Source organism: Leuciscus leuciscus, assembly GCF_965113295.1.
Source record: "Leuciscus leuciscus genome assembly, chromosome: 4".
NCBI lineage: Eukaryota > Metazoa > Chordata > Actinopteri > Cypriniformes > Leuciscidae > Leuciscus > Leuciscus leuciscus.
Genome location: NC_138728.1, coordinates 44,382,105 through 44,399,282, shown reverse-complemented (window position 1 = coordinate 44,399,282; position 17,178 = coordinate 44,382,105). Strand labels below are relative to the sequence as shown.

At 40.1% G+C, this 17,178-nt stretch overlaps 2 protein-coding genes and 1 long non-coding RNA gene across 3 annotated transcripts; 2 read left to right on the top strand and 1 right to left on the bottom strand.

Annotated features, from left to right (window-relative positions):
• Nucleotides 1-1,481: 1,481 nt before the first annotated feature.
• LOC309497269 (uncharacterized protein) lies at nucleotides 1,482-2,396 on the bottom strand (the record flags this gene model as incomplete). Its single annotated transcript, XM_082167497.1, has 2 exons — nucleotides 1,482-2,243; nucleotides 2,328-2,396. 2 exons carry the CDS (start codon nucleotides 2,394-2,396, stop codon nucleotides 1,482-1,484), a joined length of 831 nt encoding a protein of 276 aa, XP_082023623.1.
• A 10,967-nt stretch (nucleotides 2,397-13,363) lies between these two features.
• Nucleotides 13,364-15,082, top strand: LOC309497268 (uncharacterized protein; the record flags this gene model as incomplete). Its single annotated transcript, XM_082167496.1, has 3 exons — nucleotides 13,364-14,284; nucleotides 14,426-15,008; nucleotides 15,058-15,082. The coding sequence occupies exons 1-3, from the start codon at nucleotides 14,089-14,091 to the stop codon at nucleotides 15,080-15,082; spliced, it is 804 nt and encodes a 267-aa protein (XP_082023622.1). The 5' UTR covers nucleotides 13,364-14,088.
• An 8-nt stretch (nucleotides 15,083-15,090) lies between these two features.
• On the top strand, nucleotides 15,091-15,576 carry LOC309496171. The gene is made up of 3 exons (XR_014205029.1): nucleotides 15,091-15,145; nucleotides 15,244-15,337; nucleotides 15,466-15,576. It is a non-coding gene; the product is annotated as an uncharacterized lncRNA (long non-coding RNA).
• Nucleotides 15,577-17,178: the final 1,602 nt, after the last annotated feature.

Genomic DNA, 17,178 nt, shown 5'->3' with positions numbered 1-17,178 from the left:
AGGGTGGCTGGGCGATCCCTTAGAGATAGGGTGAGAAGCTCGGTCACTCGGGAGGAGCTCAGAGTAGAGCCGCTGCTCCTCCACATCGAGAGGGGTCAGTTGAGGTGGCTCGGGCATCTTTTCCGGATGCCTCCTGGACGCCTTCCCGGGAAGGCGTTCCGGGCATGTCCCACCGGGAGGAGACCCCGGGGAAGACCTAGGACACGCTGGAGAGACTATGTCTCCCGGCTGGCCTGGGAACGCCTCGGTGTCCCCCCGGAAGAGCTGGAGGAAGTGTCTAGGGAGAGGGAAGTCTGGGCATCCCTGCTTAGACTGCTGCCCCCGCGACCCGGCCCCGGATAAGCGGTAGAAGATGGATGGATGGATGGATGATTATAAATTCGTTCAATGTAGAATTTGAATTGATTTGCTACCAGCTTTCAATCGCTGCAGATTACGCAATAGAGAGAATAAACTGACCCTTTGCAAAGTCTGTGATTGTAGCGCCTCTTAGCGGTAAGAGGCTGCAAATACACACCCGCAATTTACCGCCGCGGGAACGCATGGCGTTGAATCGGGAAGGCGTGAATCACAAGGTATTGCATCAAATACTGTAAGGATCCCTTCCATCCCTATTCCTTCCATTTTACAGAAATAACACATAAAATGACATTATTTCTACTGGACCTTACAAAAACTCATCAGCAACTCTACTTTAGGAACAAAATGGCTTTCTATAAAAAATTACAAAACTCATTCTCACAAAAGGGCTACAACTTGTCAAGTGAAAAAATTCGAAAAAAACTAGCAAACATGTTAACCACTTATAAGAGAGTAAAAGACAGACGCCGTGCAACTGGGGAGGGGAAGATCACCTGGGAGTACTATACAGTAAGTTGAAGACTGATTTATTACTTTTACGTTTCTGAATTAACATTGTCATGTCTTACAAGACTAAAACATTGGTCATTTTCATTGTACATTTGAAACCCCAACCACCAGCTAATGGATGAGTTATTTGGATTATTGGGGATCGGTACTGCACCAGCTGGCACCATGCACTCCACACCTCTGGGTTTGGAAGAGACCTCCTCCAAAAGCAGGCCCACTACTTCTCTTCAAGACCAGCCCGCAGGTGCTAGTATGGATGAACAGCCGGGAACCTCTACCATACAAAATACAAACCTCACAAGCAGGCAGAGACGACCACAACCCTCACAATTCCTGGAGGCTTACAAAGAGCATGCAGAGAGAAGGACTGCTGTACTTGAGTCCCTGGTAAGGCCAGATCTGGAGAGATGGCGGCAACTTAAGGAGAGGAGCAGAAGCTCCTTCGAAAAAAAGATGGTGACCAGCTTGGGAACAATTGCGGAGGAGCTGAAGAAAATGGGAAAAAGACAAGAGCAAATTATACATCTATTAAAGAACCCACATGAACCTCAATAAAATGATAATGTAAAGATGTTTTCTCTTTTGATTTACACCTTTAACCAAAAGGTCCACTATATATGCAAAACGCAGCAGGCTGAGACTGCTGAGCTGATATTAGAAATGCTTCTCATTTGCAGGTAATGGAGCCTCCTAAACTTTGATTTTAGAATGCCAAATGCATGCTCAATGACCATGCGAGCTGCATTGAGCTTTCTGTTAAAGCATCTTTGCTTAGCAGACAAGTGGCCATTGTCTCTATAAGGCCTCATAAGTTGAGGCAACAAAGGGTAGGCAGAATCCCCAATTATGTACATTCCCTGTGGAACAAGGGAATGAGGATCTTCTTCAAGAATACGACAAACTTCTGTGAAGCGAAATGCTCTGGCATCATGCCAACTCCCAGGGTGACCCACACTGATGTGACAGAAGCGCCGCTGACTGTCACAAAACCCAGTTAAATTTACAGAATAAAACTGTTTTCTATTCATGTATGCTAGGGGATTATCACAGTGGGGTCTCCTTATAGGAATGTGACACCCATCCACTGCACATACAGTGTTGGGGAAACCTGCTGCGTCAAACCCTAACTTTGACATCTCCAGCCTTTGGCCTCTGGGCCAGGAAATGTGGTGGGCCATGTATGTGTTCACATTGCAACAAAACTCATGGAGATGCTTGGCAAGAGTGGATTTTGACATGTTAAATCTATCTGCGACCCCACGATATGACTCCTGATTGGCCAATGTCCAAAGGCAGGCAAGAACACTGTTTGTGAGTGGCAGTTTGGTCTGTTGTAAATTCATATAAACAGGACCAAGGGTAGTAATGACATCCTGCAAATGTAGAAAAATAGGTTATCAAGACAACATGCTAACACTTGTAATAGTTCAATGAATTTTATATTAACCAGTACATACCTCCACTTGTTCCTTGGAAAGCCTGGAATAACCTCTAAATTCTGAGGGACTGTAGAGAGGGGACAACATCCTCCACAGAATTGTCTATATACACAGAACCATTCTATATAAGAACAAGAGGAATTGTACTCACTATACATGTAGCCTAACTAAACACACATGTAGTCAAAAATGTATTATCAATGTTTTATGTTGAATTGGGATTTTAATCAAATAATTAGTGTATACAGAAGTGTTGAAATTGGAGTAAAGTCCATTATTTCTGTGTCAGAATGAGTAATTCTCTGTATTTAAACCAAAAGGCTAGCAACACTATTGATTATAAAAGCCACCCATTACATCAGTAATACATTCAAAGACTTTAGACTTTCAATACCGTATTTTTATTCAACATATAATTTTCTAGGATTCTAGGCAGTAACTTTAAAACTAAATTGATAATGCGTCTATCATTTGTTTAAAAAGATACTTATTACATTTAACCTTTGCTCACCTTCGTTGCTCATGCAAAAATAATGGAATTTCTATCGCTTCCAGCTCGTCTGCGATAAAGCAAGCAAACGCCACGTGATCTGCCATGACTGACATAATTGCAGCAAACTACGGGAGCCACAACGTGTCCGGCTTCATATCTCCGTTTGAAGCTCCTCCCCGCCTGCACGCGGATGTACGTGGATGTAACTACTCTCGCCGATCGGTTACATCCAGCCGCAGCCGATGTCCAACACACCTCCAGTCTTTTGTGGCATGTTGTCATTGGTTAATTGTCTAATCACAGTATTGGGAAGGATACTTTCAAAATGTATTCCGTTACAGAATACATGTCCAAAAATGTAATTTGTAACGTATTCCGTTACGTTACTCAATCTGAGTAACGTATTCTGAATACTAGGATTACTTCCACATTGAATTGCATTTTATAAGTGTAGGAATGCGGCCATCAAATCCTGCATACTAAACAGGCCTATTCTGGTGTGTTTTTCTGTTCCAACTGGCTGAATGTGTTAGGCCCAAGTCTCCCTGAAAGTGCAATATTTTAAAACAAAGACTATAAGGGTATGAGTTGAGAGTTGACCAATTTTCCTTTTTCAGATTCTTTATTTACTCAGCTGTTAAAAGTGTGAAAATAGACAAATAAAATATTCTGTTTCTGTTCCAAACCTTCCATAAAAAATGTCAAGATTGTTACAGCTGACTATATTCACATTAATGTTCTTTCGTTAAGAATGACACACTAATAATGGTCCATCAAAATAAAACAGAAACTCAAACTGAATGTGATGATGGCAAAATAATATTATTTTTTTAAACTATGCCATCAAATATCATTTTACCCTCATGGAACAATGTTATATTGAAAAACTAACATTACTTCTTGGTAATGTAACAACAAAGGCTAGCAGCAAAAACCTATCCAAAATGTCAAAGTTGAACTTTGCCATCATAGGGTGATGGGGTGAAAAACTTTTTTTCTAACATTTGCAGTAGGCATGTAAGGTGTTGTAAAGACCAATATGTTTTGAGCCACCTATTTGACCCACCTACTCTACATGTCAACACTCCAGTAAAGTTGGTTGTATCGCAGCAGGAGAGCCTGCTCAAAGTGCTTATCTGTCATTTTTTTACGATGTGGAGTGAAAATAAGTCCTCCCTGGCTAAAAAGCTGCTCGACAGGAGCACTTGATGGAAGACTTTGTACTTTAAGAAGAGGGCTCTGATCATTGGATACATCTTCAATGAAGCCAATGACTTGTCTGGATCCTGGAGATACCTCTGCACCTCTTCCTCCGCTGATGAACTTGTCATCTCTGTTGTCTCAAAAGTGAAGAAGTTTTCATCATCTTCTGGATCACCTCCAACTGTGGCATTTCCAGTGGTGCCGGCATCCTCAGAAGGCTCTCTATGAAGAAGACGAGACTCTTGGAGACCATTGCTGATTTCATGGCTCCCCTCTCTTCATCAGCAAGCCACCACAGTCGAAACTTTGGGATGGTGGAAGCTGCCATCCTTGCCTCATGGGAGGCCAACACCTGCCCAAATTGAGTGTCAATGGCTTTTATAACAGCTGAGAGGATGTGGGTTGAGAACTGCACTTGGGTCAACTTTTCAGCTAACTTGGCTTTTAGGCTGAGAATGGTGGGAACTATGTATCCAAAGTAACAGTTCTTTTCTCCCTGGAGCAGGTTGATTGAGTAGACAAGAGGTTTCAGAATGGCTGTGTACTCTTTTAGAAACATTGTCTCTTGAGGATGCAGTTTGGCCAATTTCAGCTGGTCACAGATTCCATTGAGCTGACTCTCAGTGAGACTCATCAACTTCTCGATTGCATGATACTCTGAGCTCCACCTAGTCACTGAAGGTACCAAACATATCATTTGGGCAATTTCCTCAATTGCATCAGCAGCACCTGATGAGCGATGAGCCTTATTCCAGATTGCAGCACATTTAGACATTGCACTTCTGTATAATTTTCGAGAAACACCCTGTGAGGCAGCTTTGTCAAGATCAGTCATGGCAACAAGATTCAAAGTATGTGCGGCACATCGATGGTGAGGTGGCAAAAAAAAGTTTAGCTCCTCTTCCTCTTGCTCTTCCTGAAGAACTGCTATCCATCTCATCATCCATTTCACACCCTCCATATTCATTGAATGCCTTAACGAAATTGCTACCATTGTCAGTGACTGAGGCACTGACTTTGCCTTTGATCTGGAATTCTGCATGAATTTGACTAACTTTGGCAGCAATGACATCAAAGGTGTGGCGGCCGCTTATCCTTTCACATTACTTTTGGTTTGCGGAGTGTAATTCACAGAAGTAGGCTACTAAAAATATTTTGCCACCTAAAAGTTAAAGATTTTTTTGTGTCATGCATGTTTATTTCCCTCAACCTTAGCTTACTAAATTGTGACTCTATGCTTTGAAAATCTTTTCTCTAATTTCTTAACCTTTTTGTCTTTTTTGTCTGCTCAGGTTCGGGCAGAGTTCAAAAGAGTCGTAAGCACAGACCTTCTCGAGTCGTTCCTCGACGGACTTGATGACCTGGCACCAAGACTGCTGGAAGTGTACGAAGCTGCGACCAAGTCGGCAAAGAAGCCTGCACTGAAAGCCATTTTGGACTGTCTGAAGAAAGACGTGAGTAGACGAGCTGAGAATTGTAAAATTGGGCACCAGATGTTTGCAATAAAATCTCAACACTGCTTATTTTTGTCTTGTAGGACACAAACGAAAGGAGAAGGACTGCTGCTCTGCTGGGTCTGCCACACTACCTAAGAGAAGAGGTAGTATGGCAGTGTGTGACATCATCAGGATGTGTGACGTAAGACATCATCAGGATGTGTGACGTAAGACCTTTTTCTGTCATGCATAACAGCCCATATACGAACGCACCCACCCACATATACACTTGCGTGCACACACACACCCCACTCACCTCACTACACCACACACACACACAACCTTTAACACAGAGCTTGGATTAGATACACTCATGGGTGTTGATAAAGTCCTGTGGCAGCAAAATAGTGATGATGCAGGGAGGAGTGAGGGACAGAATAGTGATGAGGACGAGGGTTGGGTGGAATAGTGGTGATGGGAGGAGGGAGGGTTAGAACAATGTTGGGGGAGGAGAAAGGAGAGGTAGAATAGTGATGGGGAGAGGACCCAGTGCAACATACACTTCCCCAGATCTGAGAGGACACTGAAGTTTTCACCCTTGCAGTAACCTTCCAACATTGCACCTACAAACATGCACACTCACAACTGAAAGCCCAAGAAGACTATTTTATTAGCCTGAAAACAAGGTTTATGATCACTGAGACTTAAGTAGCTTTGCAGAGCATGTACTTCTTGACCCAAACATTCACACTATTTTTTTTCTTCTGCTTTTCAAGCAGTGCAAAACAAATTCCCCTCGGGGCAATAAAGGTTTCATTCATTCATTCATTCAAGGCCCATGGTGAGACTCTGGCTGCAGCCATGGAGGGGATGCAACTTGGCCTGTTGATAGGCTGTGAAGGTGACAACCAGGATGCCTTTCCACGTGAGGTCTTCAATGTGGCAGTTGTGGTTGAGGAGAATGTTGTGCTTCACAACTTCAAGGATGTGCCATCCAGCTTTGCCATGCTTTTGGGGATCATCTACTGCGTTAACCTTGAGTATCCACGAGCCATGAAGTATTCCTTTGAGTTCCTTCAGATGGTAGTGATGAAGATCAAACCAGATCAAGCCTCTGCCAGAGTCCACGGCATCCGAAACAAGCTCCTGGGGTATAATTTGTAAACCATGCCCCACCCGAGAATAGGATTGGAATTCATTTTTTTCATTTGTTTCTGTTGACATGCATACCAAAGTTGAAGGCAAAAGCACTTAACCCTCTGGAGTCTGAGCGGTTTTTTGGGCCCTGGGGGTGTTCTGACATGCCCTGACATTTGTGCTTTTTTCAGTTGCTTATAAACATATTAATGGCAAAGGTGTAAATTCTCTCTATATAGCACAAACAGGACTACAATAATATGTGAGCCACATGTATGTACATGTTTTCATTTTTGAGAGAATAATGTTTATGCGTGGTTATCGAAAAAACAAAGAAATAAGGCCACAAAACACATACTAAATATGTGGCAATAAGACTTTTGACTAATGGATGTCGTCGCCTATAGTTTTTCTTCAAAATTATGTGAAAATAGTCTTGCTTTATCGTTCACATAAAACCATACATTGATTTAAATTGATGTAAAACAGGTTTTGCTTGGAAAGCCAATATGCGAGGGGGGCGTGAACGAGGAGTGGTTTACACCTTAGAATACAATGTCCCACCCACTCTGCATAATTAGCCATTCATTCAGGTGTGACACTGACTGAGCCACAATGCAAGGACAAAAGATATATTTAGAAGAAGACTTATATTGACCATTTAAGATTTTGCTTACATCTATCTTGTAAATATGTTTTGCTATTTTATTAAAACGGTTACAATTAAAACAATAATTACAATTTCAACAATATTTCAAGTGTACTCTTTCTTTGTAAAAAAAATGATTATAGGCCTACATTTTATCTATGTATTCATTAGTTTGAATATAGCCAACATTGGAACAGCTAACATCTTAGTTGATAACTTTATTTTTGACAAAAATAGTATTTTATATATAGAAATTGCTAAACAAAAGCTTATTTGATGTGGCAGTATATTCTACAGTAAAAACTGTACCCAAATCTACTAAACAAAATGTTGTCTTTCATATTTCGTCTGACTGTAACGTTGTTTTCATGAAATATTAGGGCATATTGTTAATTTGCAGTTTAATACGTTGCTTATACAAATAGCCTACATTTTATTTCAACATTCAGTCGATTTTTACTCATCTCAGTATAGCAATACAGTTTGCTAAAACATCATCATTCATTCACACACGCGATTTAAATTTAAACTGTCTTTGCCAGCTGTGGTAAACAGCGCGCATCTCTGCCGTTTATTCATTCATAAACAGAAACCCACGTGAAGAAATTCACGTGAGAAGGAAAAAACTTACTAGTATTCCTCAGCTCGCTCCTCGATATACCAATAGAATCTGTCTGCATCCTGCAAGACTTCAAGTTACGCCCCTTCAAATTACGTCATTTCAAGTTACGCCCACTTCAAGTTACGCCCCTTCAAGTTACGTCATTTCAAGTTACGTCCACTTCAAGTTACTCACTGTTTTTTTCGACTTAAAGCTGCGCTGCACAGACCGGTCTGTGATATCAAAGTACCGCGAGAGCGATAAGAGCAAACAGACAGTTCGCACGAGTTTAACATAAACAGAACAAACAGTTTTTCCCACACATAGACTAATTCGTGGCGGTGCGTCACAGAATCAACACCGGCCGCAACATATTGCGTTTCGTTATAATTTTTTTTTTTTAAAGTACGCTCGCTATTTAAAACACGTAACGTTAGCGTATTCATTCAGCTGCATTTCCTTTCCCTGCTCTCCCTCCGTCTCTCTGTCACTCACGCGTCTCTCTCACAAGCGATTTTTTGTCTCGCCAAAGCCTTATTTGATCGGTAAATGATGTAGAATAGATGACTGCTGTGCTTGCGATAGGAACGAGCAGAGAGAGAGAGAGAGAGAGAGAGAGAGAGCCCCGGTCGCGCGCGCGCCCGCGTCTTCAAACTGTCTGGCTCTCTCTCGCTCCCTCGCGCATATTAATCAAAATCAATTGAGAATTGACACGATGGTAAAAGATCGGAAGACCGAAGTTTCACGTGGAGCATTCGGATATTTTTTCCCTGAATTACCGCTGGGTGAATTGTGCTAAAAAAATAAAATAAAATAAAAATAATAAAACTTTATGATTATATTATTATTATTATTATTGAAGAATAATGATCTTTGGTCTTATGTATGTCATTGGTAATTCATTGTGTCACTGGTGTTACTGTCTTTTTTTTTTTTTCTGTCACATTAAATAAAATATCACATGTGACATGATCATTTTACATCCATTTAATTCTGCATACACTCAAAAGTTAAGATTTAAACTAAGGATTGCATCATTAGGCTACTTGATTTTAACTGGTTTTCAAATATTTTCATCATTATAGCAAATACATGGTTGCACAAATGAACTAACATCATTCAACATACTTTTAACAAACATGATTAAAATAAATAAAACAATTTCCTTATTTGCTGAATTATTATTATTTTTCTGTACCTCTGACTACATGTGCTGAAATTTGTTTTGAAATAATATTTAATAAAAACCTTTAATATATTGCCAAGCTGTAATTCATGTGTATTCATAAAGTCAAAGGGTAATCTAATAATGTGGTTTAAATGTTAAACTTACGACATTACTAAATGTCTCTATACGAGCTGGCATCTTGCCGACAACATCTCATTTTGAGTTTGACATATCGTGTGGTTCTGTGTGATTTGGACAACTTCAAGTTACGCCCACTTCAAGTTACGCCCACTTCCTGTTACTCCCCTCTCTTGCAGTCCGCAGACAGACCCATCTCCGATATACCCGCACTTCTGAGGGACATTTTCCATTAGTATTATTCCTCACAGCGCTGCAAGACGGTGTAAACAAGTAATGATCTAAATAAACATGTGTGTTTTCTCGAGCTGATGGGGGCGTTCACAGGATTGCCTCAGCCATTTGCGTTTGAATAGCGCGCGCTCTCCGTGGGCGGGGTCACATTACATCTGAATCAGCTGTAATGAGGTCGACTGGAATCGCTCTCTTTTAATACAGATTTCACAAGATGAGAATATTTGTTTTTTATATAAATTACTTAATTTAAAAGAAGAGAATTCAAGCTTCATGCCTGTGTGTCTGTATGCCTGTTTGACTGAGTATTCGCTCAGTTATTGTTCATTTTCGGACGCGTTTCAGAATGGACTTCACTGGCAGAGAGAAGGCAGAACTCGCTTCGTGTTTATTTTTCTTTATTTGGCAAAAAGCACAACACTTTGTTTTTATTGTGAGTATACACAAAAATAAGACACATTTAACAGAATCGATTGATGTATGAAACTCCTATGGAAAATCAAAGTCAACAGAGTATTTATGAGTTTCTTTTACACTGACAAAAAAAAAGCGAGCTGGTATCGCCGGCGATACCGTCGACTTCAGGGGGTTAAGCAAACAGGAGAGGAGCCCTGATTTTTTCTTGGACTTGATACATTTACTTTTGTTGGACTGAATACATTTAATGCTGAATATTGTTCAAATAATGGGGTCAAAGTATACTGTATTCAAGTTTCAAATATTTGAAAACCACCAGCTGCAGTCTGAAGTTTTAGTTTGTTTGTGTTTGGGGTTCAGCACAGCTTTTGGTATAAGTCAGCTGGATCTGTGAGATTAATGTTAAAAGGTTTTTTAAATGTTTACATTTAAAACCTGTTCAATATTTCAGTGTTGTGTAAGGGAAAACGCTAATGCTTTTAAAGGAATGTATTTTCTATTGGGTGAATATGAATAGTGTTCAGTACAGCTCTGGGTGACCTAATGGGGATATGACAAGCAGACGGGTGTGCACGCGCATATAGAAGGTGAGATGTTTCCTGCAGTGATCATCAGTCAACTTATCCTCATTAGGTCACACGCCAATAACAATGATAAACAACTTAGATGACAGGCTGTGATTTTTTTTGGAGGTGCTGAATATAGATATCTATACTGCTGTATGTGTCTATTGGTCTATCTAGCCTACATTCAGCATGACCAACTTCTTGGTTGACAACAGGCAGTGCAGACAACTGCAGGAAACACTTCCCATCATCCACCTTCTATACACACACTGAGAAATACTTGTGGAGTCTGCTTGGGATACCCCCTCATAGTGTAAGCTCACACACAACCCTTCTATTTATCTTAGCCTCATTATGTGACCCACACCCAACTGAAGTTTGGTACCGAAAAAAGTATTGATTACAAGTTTGAGATGATTGCATGATTGAAGTGTTTATGTATAGCTTGTATTGGCTTAACATTGGTTTTAATAAAAAAAATGCTTTGAACTCAAATTTGTGTGTTTTTATAATTAATTGTTAAGTTAAAACAACACATTATTTTAGATCATCTTAACTTGATACCCTAATTCAAAGACATTACTTAATTGAAATTACTAAGTTGAACCCACTAATGGGGATAAGTGAACAGAATGCTCATTAATGAGTTGACTTTATTTTGAACTTGCATAGCAAAGTTGAAACAACAAGTCATGTTGACTCGCAGAAGGCAATTCACAGCTTAACAAGACTCAAAATAATGAGTTAAAATAATTCATTAATCCATTTAGTTTTTACTTGAAATTTTGAGGCAGCTGCTTAACTTATGATACTTATGACATTTACTTATGACATTTACAGTGTAATGCTGCCTGAATCATAATTCTACACTGTTCGCTCGTTGGCCAGAGGAGAACTGAGCGACTGAGCCTGGGTTCTCCCGAGGTTTTTTGCTCTATTCTGTCACTGATGAAGTTTTGGTTCCTGTCACTGTCACCTTCGGCTTTTGGCTTGCTTAGTAGGGGACATTTAATTTAATAGTCAACTATATTATTGATCTGCCTGCATTGACACCATATTTGAGAACTGAACTAAACTGGACTTATTTTCCGGTTATCACTGTAAAGCTGCTTTCAAACAATCTGTATTGTAAAAAGCGCTAAAAATAAAGGTGGCTTGACACATCCCTTTCTAAATGATATTGTAATAGTGTAATTGTGTGCATCCACAGGCTCTTAATTCCTGTATACAGGAATATATTAAAATACCCTGTATGAAGTATACCAACATATTATGCAACTTTTCAGATCAGCACACGTTAGACAGGTGAAGGTGCAGAAACCCTGATATTTAACCTCAGTGTTGTATTGCATTGTAATTAAAATACCATTCATACGTTTACACATTGCTAATTATTTAATATGGCAACCTCAATCCTGAAAGCTGTCACTTAAGATTCCTTGCCTACTGCTCTCAGAAATTGCAGGATTTAAAGTTAAGATACTCTGCACATATGAGACATAACACATAAATTTCATTATTTCATAACAGAAAATTGTTTTCCTGTTGCGACTATCGTTATGCATAGGGAGAATTAAGGGTGACTGGGGCATAAGGTTGAATGGGACAGTATAACTATACAGAGTTTATTTTCTCTTTATTTTCTTTTTTGCTGAGCCCTAGCTGTGAGACCACATAATAAAAATTAGATGCCCTTATTGGTGTGACATCCTGTAGGTGGGCGGGGCAGGCATCAAACAGGAAGTTGACCCTGAAATACATGAACTAAGTGTGACAGGTTGAGAATCTGTACTGTTTTGGCTCATTGGCAGTAGGTAACTTTTAATGGTTGCATATATTTCAAATGGCAAGACACGCCCACTGGCGTTGAACCGCAGCTTGATATTGAGTACACCTGTGCGGCGCAATAATGGAGGTGCGTCAAAGCCTGTTTAAGTGGGGCATTGGCAGGAAGCATCAAGTGCACTATAGCTTAATTTCCTACGTTCCCAATGAGGTAAGAAACGTTATGGTGGGTTTCCTCTTTTGGGAGGGGTGAAATTACAATTAACATACTATTCGTGTTTTTATTGCAGGTGCGGCCCAAGAGCGCTGGCTGCTGTTCTGTTTTTTAATATTTATTTGTGTCACTGTTTTATTGTCCTGTTCGCACGACTGACTGCAGCGGACGTTGCGGTTTCGAACCGCTGTATCCACCGAGCTCTTTAACGAGCCCTGCTCATTATGAACTGTGTTGAAGTATTGGACATGCGTGTTCTATGGGCTATTATATCAAACTAACACGCTGGTAGCTGGGTCCATTTAAAGCAGCTTGAACGATCTTAAACTTTAGTATTAGTTGTGATGTTAAATATTATGTCATTTTGATTGTCTGTGTAATCTCTCTCTTTCCCTTTAGGTTTTCTTCTCTTGTTTTTCTTTCTTTCTTATTACAAATTGCCAGTGTTTATCCGCATTTGATTACTTGAACTGTGATATTGAAGCTTAACAGAAGGGGGGAGTGTAGGGGAGAGCCGGGACGATTGAAATGCGGACGGATGAAACATGGGGGTTTCCTGGAATACCCCTCACGTCATGTACATCAAATTTCGTCAGCACGTACAGAACGCAATGCCGACCAGACCCGCGAAAACATTTCTTCTTTACGTCATCCCGTTTTATAGTTAGTGCGGGAAAGCTGATTTTGAATGCGGTTAGTGAATTATTTTGTGCTGTACCTTTTTTTTGACTGACAAGTTGTATGTATTGTTTCATGTGCCATTGTTATGATAATACAGAAGGTGTATTAGTACTTCAACACACCCTTAAGTGTGTAATATCAGAGTTTTTTAGTTTAAGGACAAAACAGGTTTAACTGGTAGGAGGCGCTGTCGGGACGACAGCACCTCCTGCCAGTTAAACCTGGTCATAGGAAAACTGCTTTTAATGTGTGGCCACACTGTGTTTAACCATTGAATAAAAACGTGTTTTACAATAAATAAAGAAAACATTTGTAATACATACGATGTGTTTTCGATGTTTAATAGTTATTTAACCATATGAACCTACAGAAAATGCCAAGAATAAGGAGAAAAACAACAAGGAGAGGAGAGGTTGAGCCAGAGGTATATGAAAGGGCCTATTTAGATATAGTGTCTAGGGAGGTCAGCATAAGGTGTGCAGCAGAAAAACATGGCATCAACCATGTCACCCTGTCACGGTACGTGAAGAGGAGAGCTGAGAAATCCCTACAGCAAGTTAGGCTCCCAGGCTACTTGAACCCAAATAATAGGGTGTTCAACCCAGAACAGGAGGGCAAGCTGCAGGCCTATCTAAAAAGAGCAGCTGCCATTTATTTTGGCTTGAGCCCTAAAGAGGTCAGTGTAAAGAAAACTAAACTAGCCTACATCCTACATGAACACCAATAAATACAGCTAAATATGAATACAAATAAATACAGAACTATATACAGCTAAATATGAATACAAATAAATACAGAATAGCCTACAGTTAAATATGAATACAAATAAATAAATAGAGAACTATATACAGTTAATTATGAATACAAATAATTAATACAGAACTATATACAGTTAAATATGAATACAAAAAGCACACAAACAGTGATTACCAAGATAAGTTATAAAAAAATTCTGTTTCATTATAAAAATGTTCCATGAGTTCAGGTACGCAGGCTCGCATACCAACTTGCAGCAAGGTTTAACTGCAAATGCCCTGCCTCCTGGAAGAACAAGGAGATGGCAGGGAAGGACTGGCTAACATCATTTCTTCAGCGTGCCACCTCCCTGTCCATCCGCTGCCCCCAAGCCACCAGCATTCAGCGGGCAACAAGCTTTAACAAAAGCAATGTGAACTCCTTCTTCCAAAATTTACAGAAGGTCCTGGATCGCCACAAATTCAAAGCGAAGGATATCTGGAACATGGACGAGACAGGTATATTCATGAAATGTTAATTAATAAATAGATAGATAAATAAATTAAATAATCCATAAATAAATAAATACTAGTCATAAACATGTGCTTAAGTTCATTTAAAAGTTAACATTTCATGTAACAGTTCATTTGTTTTTGCAGGCATTACCACTGTGCAGGTGCCGGGTAGAGTCATAGCGGCCAAGGGGGAGAGGCAGGTCGGAGCCATGACTTCTGGGGAGAGGGGGACATTGGTCACCATCGCCTTCGCGGGTAACGCGCAGGGCAACCATGTCCCCCCGTTCTTCATATTCCCGAGAAAAAAGTTCAAGGACCACTTTCTCAGGGATGGTCCGGCTGGCTCCATTGGGTCTGCAAATGGATCCGGGTGGATGCAGGAGGCAGATTTTTTGCTGTTCCTTCAGCATTTTGCCATACACACCCGTGTGTCCAAGGAGTCCATGCTGCTTCTATTGCTGGACAACCACCACTCCCACATTTCAGTAGCAGCAATAGATTTCTGCAGGGCACACGGGATTGTGATGTTGTCCTTCCCACCTCACTGTTCCCACCACCTCCAGCCTCTTGATCGAAGTGTGTTTGGTCCGCTCAAACACTACGTTCGCACAGCGTCAGACCTTTGGATGAAAAACCATCCAGGCCAGCACATGACGATTTATGATATCCCCTCCCTGGTGGTAGCAACACTACCCCTGGCAGCAACACCAAATAACCTGCCGGCTGGGTTTTCCTGCACCGAGATCTGGCCCCTGAATCCCGAGGTCTTTGATGAGGATACCTTTGCCCCGTCATTTGTGACAGACCGTCCTCCTCCCCCATCACACAATGCAGACCAGGTGCTGGAACCCTCTGCGACTCCAGGTACATTAAATGGATGGATAAAAAAAATAAATGCATGAATGAATGTTACATTTAAAATGAACAAGTTCTTTAAAAGAATGTCATCCTTCCATTTGCAGACATTGATACTGCCCAAGAATTCAGCCCAGAGGCAGTCCGTCCCTTTCCTAAGGCTGGTCCTAGGAGGGAAAATAAGAGAGGAGGGAGAAGGAGGCAAGTGAAGTGTAGTGTTTGACTTCCAAGTTGTTTAACAATCATTAGCCTACATTAAAACATGACACAAACAATTAGGCCTATATAAATCAAAATAATTATTGCCAATGTCCTATTTACTGTTCCAGGACAACTGCGATACTCACAGACACACCAGTCAAGGCGGCTTTAATGAAGGAAGAGGAGCAGCGTCTTGTGAAGAAGTCCTCCAAACCACAAAAGAAGCGACTTTTCTCCATCCCCGCACCCGCCTCCACCCTAGCAGCAGTTGCTCCGGCTCTGAAGAAGCGCCGCTGTCAGAAGAGACTCTTCTCCATCCCTGAGTCTGACAACGCCACTGCTGCAGTCGCTCCGGCCACCGTTTCTGCCACCGCAGACGCAGGTTCCGAGGAGGAGTGTTTGGTGTGTGGCGAGGCCTTTAATTCCTCCATGCCTGGGGAAGTGTGGGTGCAGTGCCTGTTCTGCCTCCACTGGTCCCATGAGGCCTGCACCGATGGTGTAGAACACTACATTTGTGAATATTGTGACATGAATTAATCCTGTTATTTATATAGTTATTTATATAGTTGTTTATATATTTGTATATATAAATATATATAAATATATATATATATATATATATATATATATATATTATATATTTGTTATTTAGCCTGGCTACTGTTCAGTTGTTTATTAAGCCTATAGTCTACTGTTAATAAATAATTATAGCCTAGCCTACTGTTCCATGTTATCATCTCTTAACTTTAATAATCATCAGTTGTCCTTTTTTCAATAAATTTCATTTTTCGTCTTCTGGTTGACCTCGTTTTCTTTATAATAACAGGCTATTCAACTAGCAAAAACTCAATATGACTCGAAGAAATGTAAGAATATGAATTGTAAACAGATTTGTCTGTCTTCGTCAAAATAGCCTATTAGAAAGAGCACGCAAAATGCGCACAGGCTTATCGCCTATTGTTTATTGGGTGACAGAACAAAAATGGTTCATATGAACCTTTAAATTAAAATAAATTACAAAATATGTTTGTAATAATATGCACATAAGTTACTTGTTAGGTACTGTTATAAAAAAAAAAACAAGCATTAGATGAATAGTTGTCGTTTAAACATGTTTCATCCGTGCCACCCCTGTGTTTCAACCGTCCCACTCAGGCGGGACGATTGAAACAAAGCACAACAACTCTTCAAAGTCAATTTTTACTTAAATCATTCTATATTTGTAACGAATAACACATGATACTAAGAGAACACATATGTGAGTTGTTGATTACAAAAACAAAAAAAATCTATCTGTAACCTTACCTTAGAAAACGATGTTTATCTGAAAAGTGTTTCAACCGTCCCGCCTCTCCCCTATTTGTTTTCTTTTGGTATTGTTTTTTTATTTTGTTTATCACTTGTTTTAAGAAACTTTGTTCACTGATTTGCAGTGTGATTTGTCCCTTTCTGCTAAAGTGGGTTTATTATGGTCTCTTATTAACTGTGTGGGTATTTAATTGGTAATTTGTACGAGATCTATTTTTAGGATGTTTTAAATGAATGATTCTCCTTGTGCGAAATAAATTTTGTATACTTTTGGAAAGTCACGTCTCTGTCTTTGATGCAATCCGAACCAGCAGGGTCCTTCCTTTTTGTTGTAATTCTTTTTGGTGGGTATTTTTATTACTTTTACTTTCCTAGGTGGAGAAGTAACCTAGGTGGTGTAGTCGGGTTTTTTTTATATTTAGCCAAAGGTTACATAAGGAAAATGACATTAGCTTTTGCTGATTTCATAATAAGATTCTAAAATTGTCGTAGCTATTATATTGTACAAACTTTTGATGGAAACAAGAGTATGA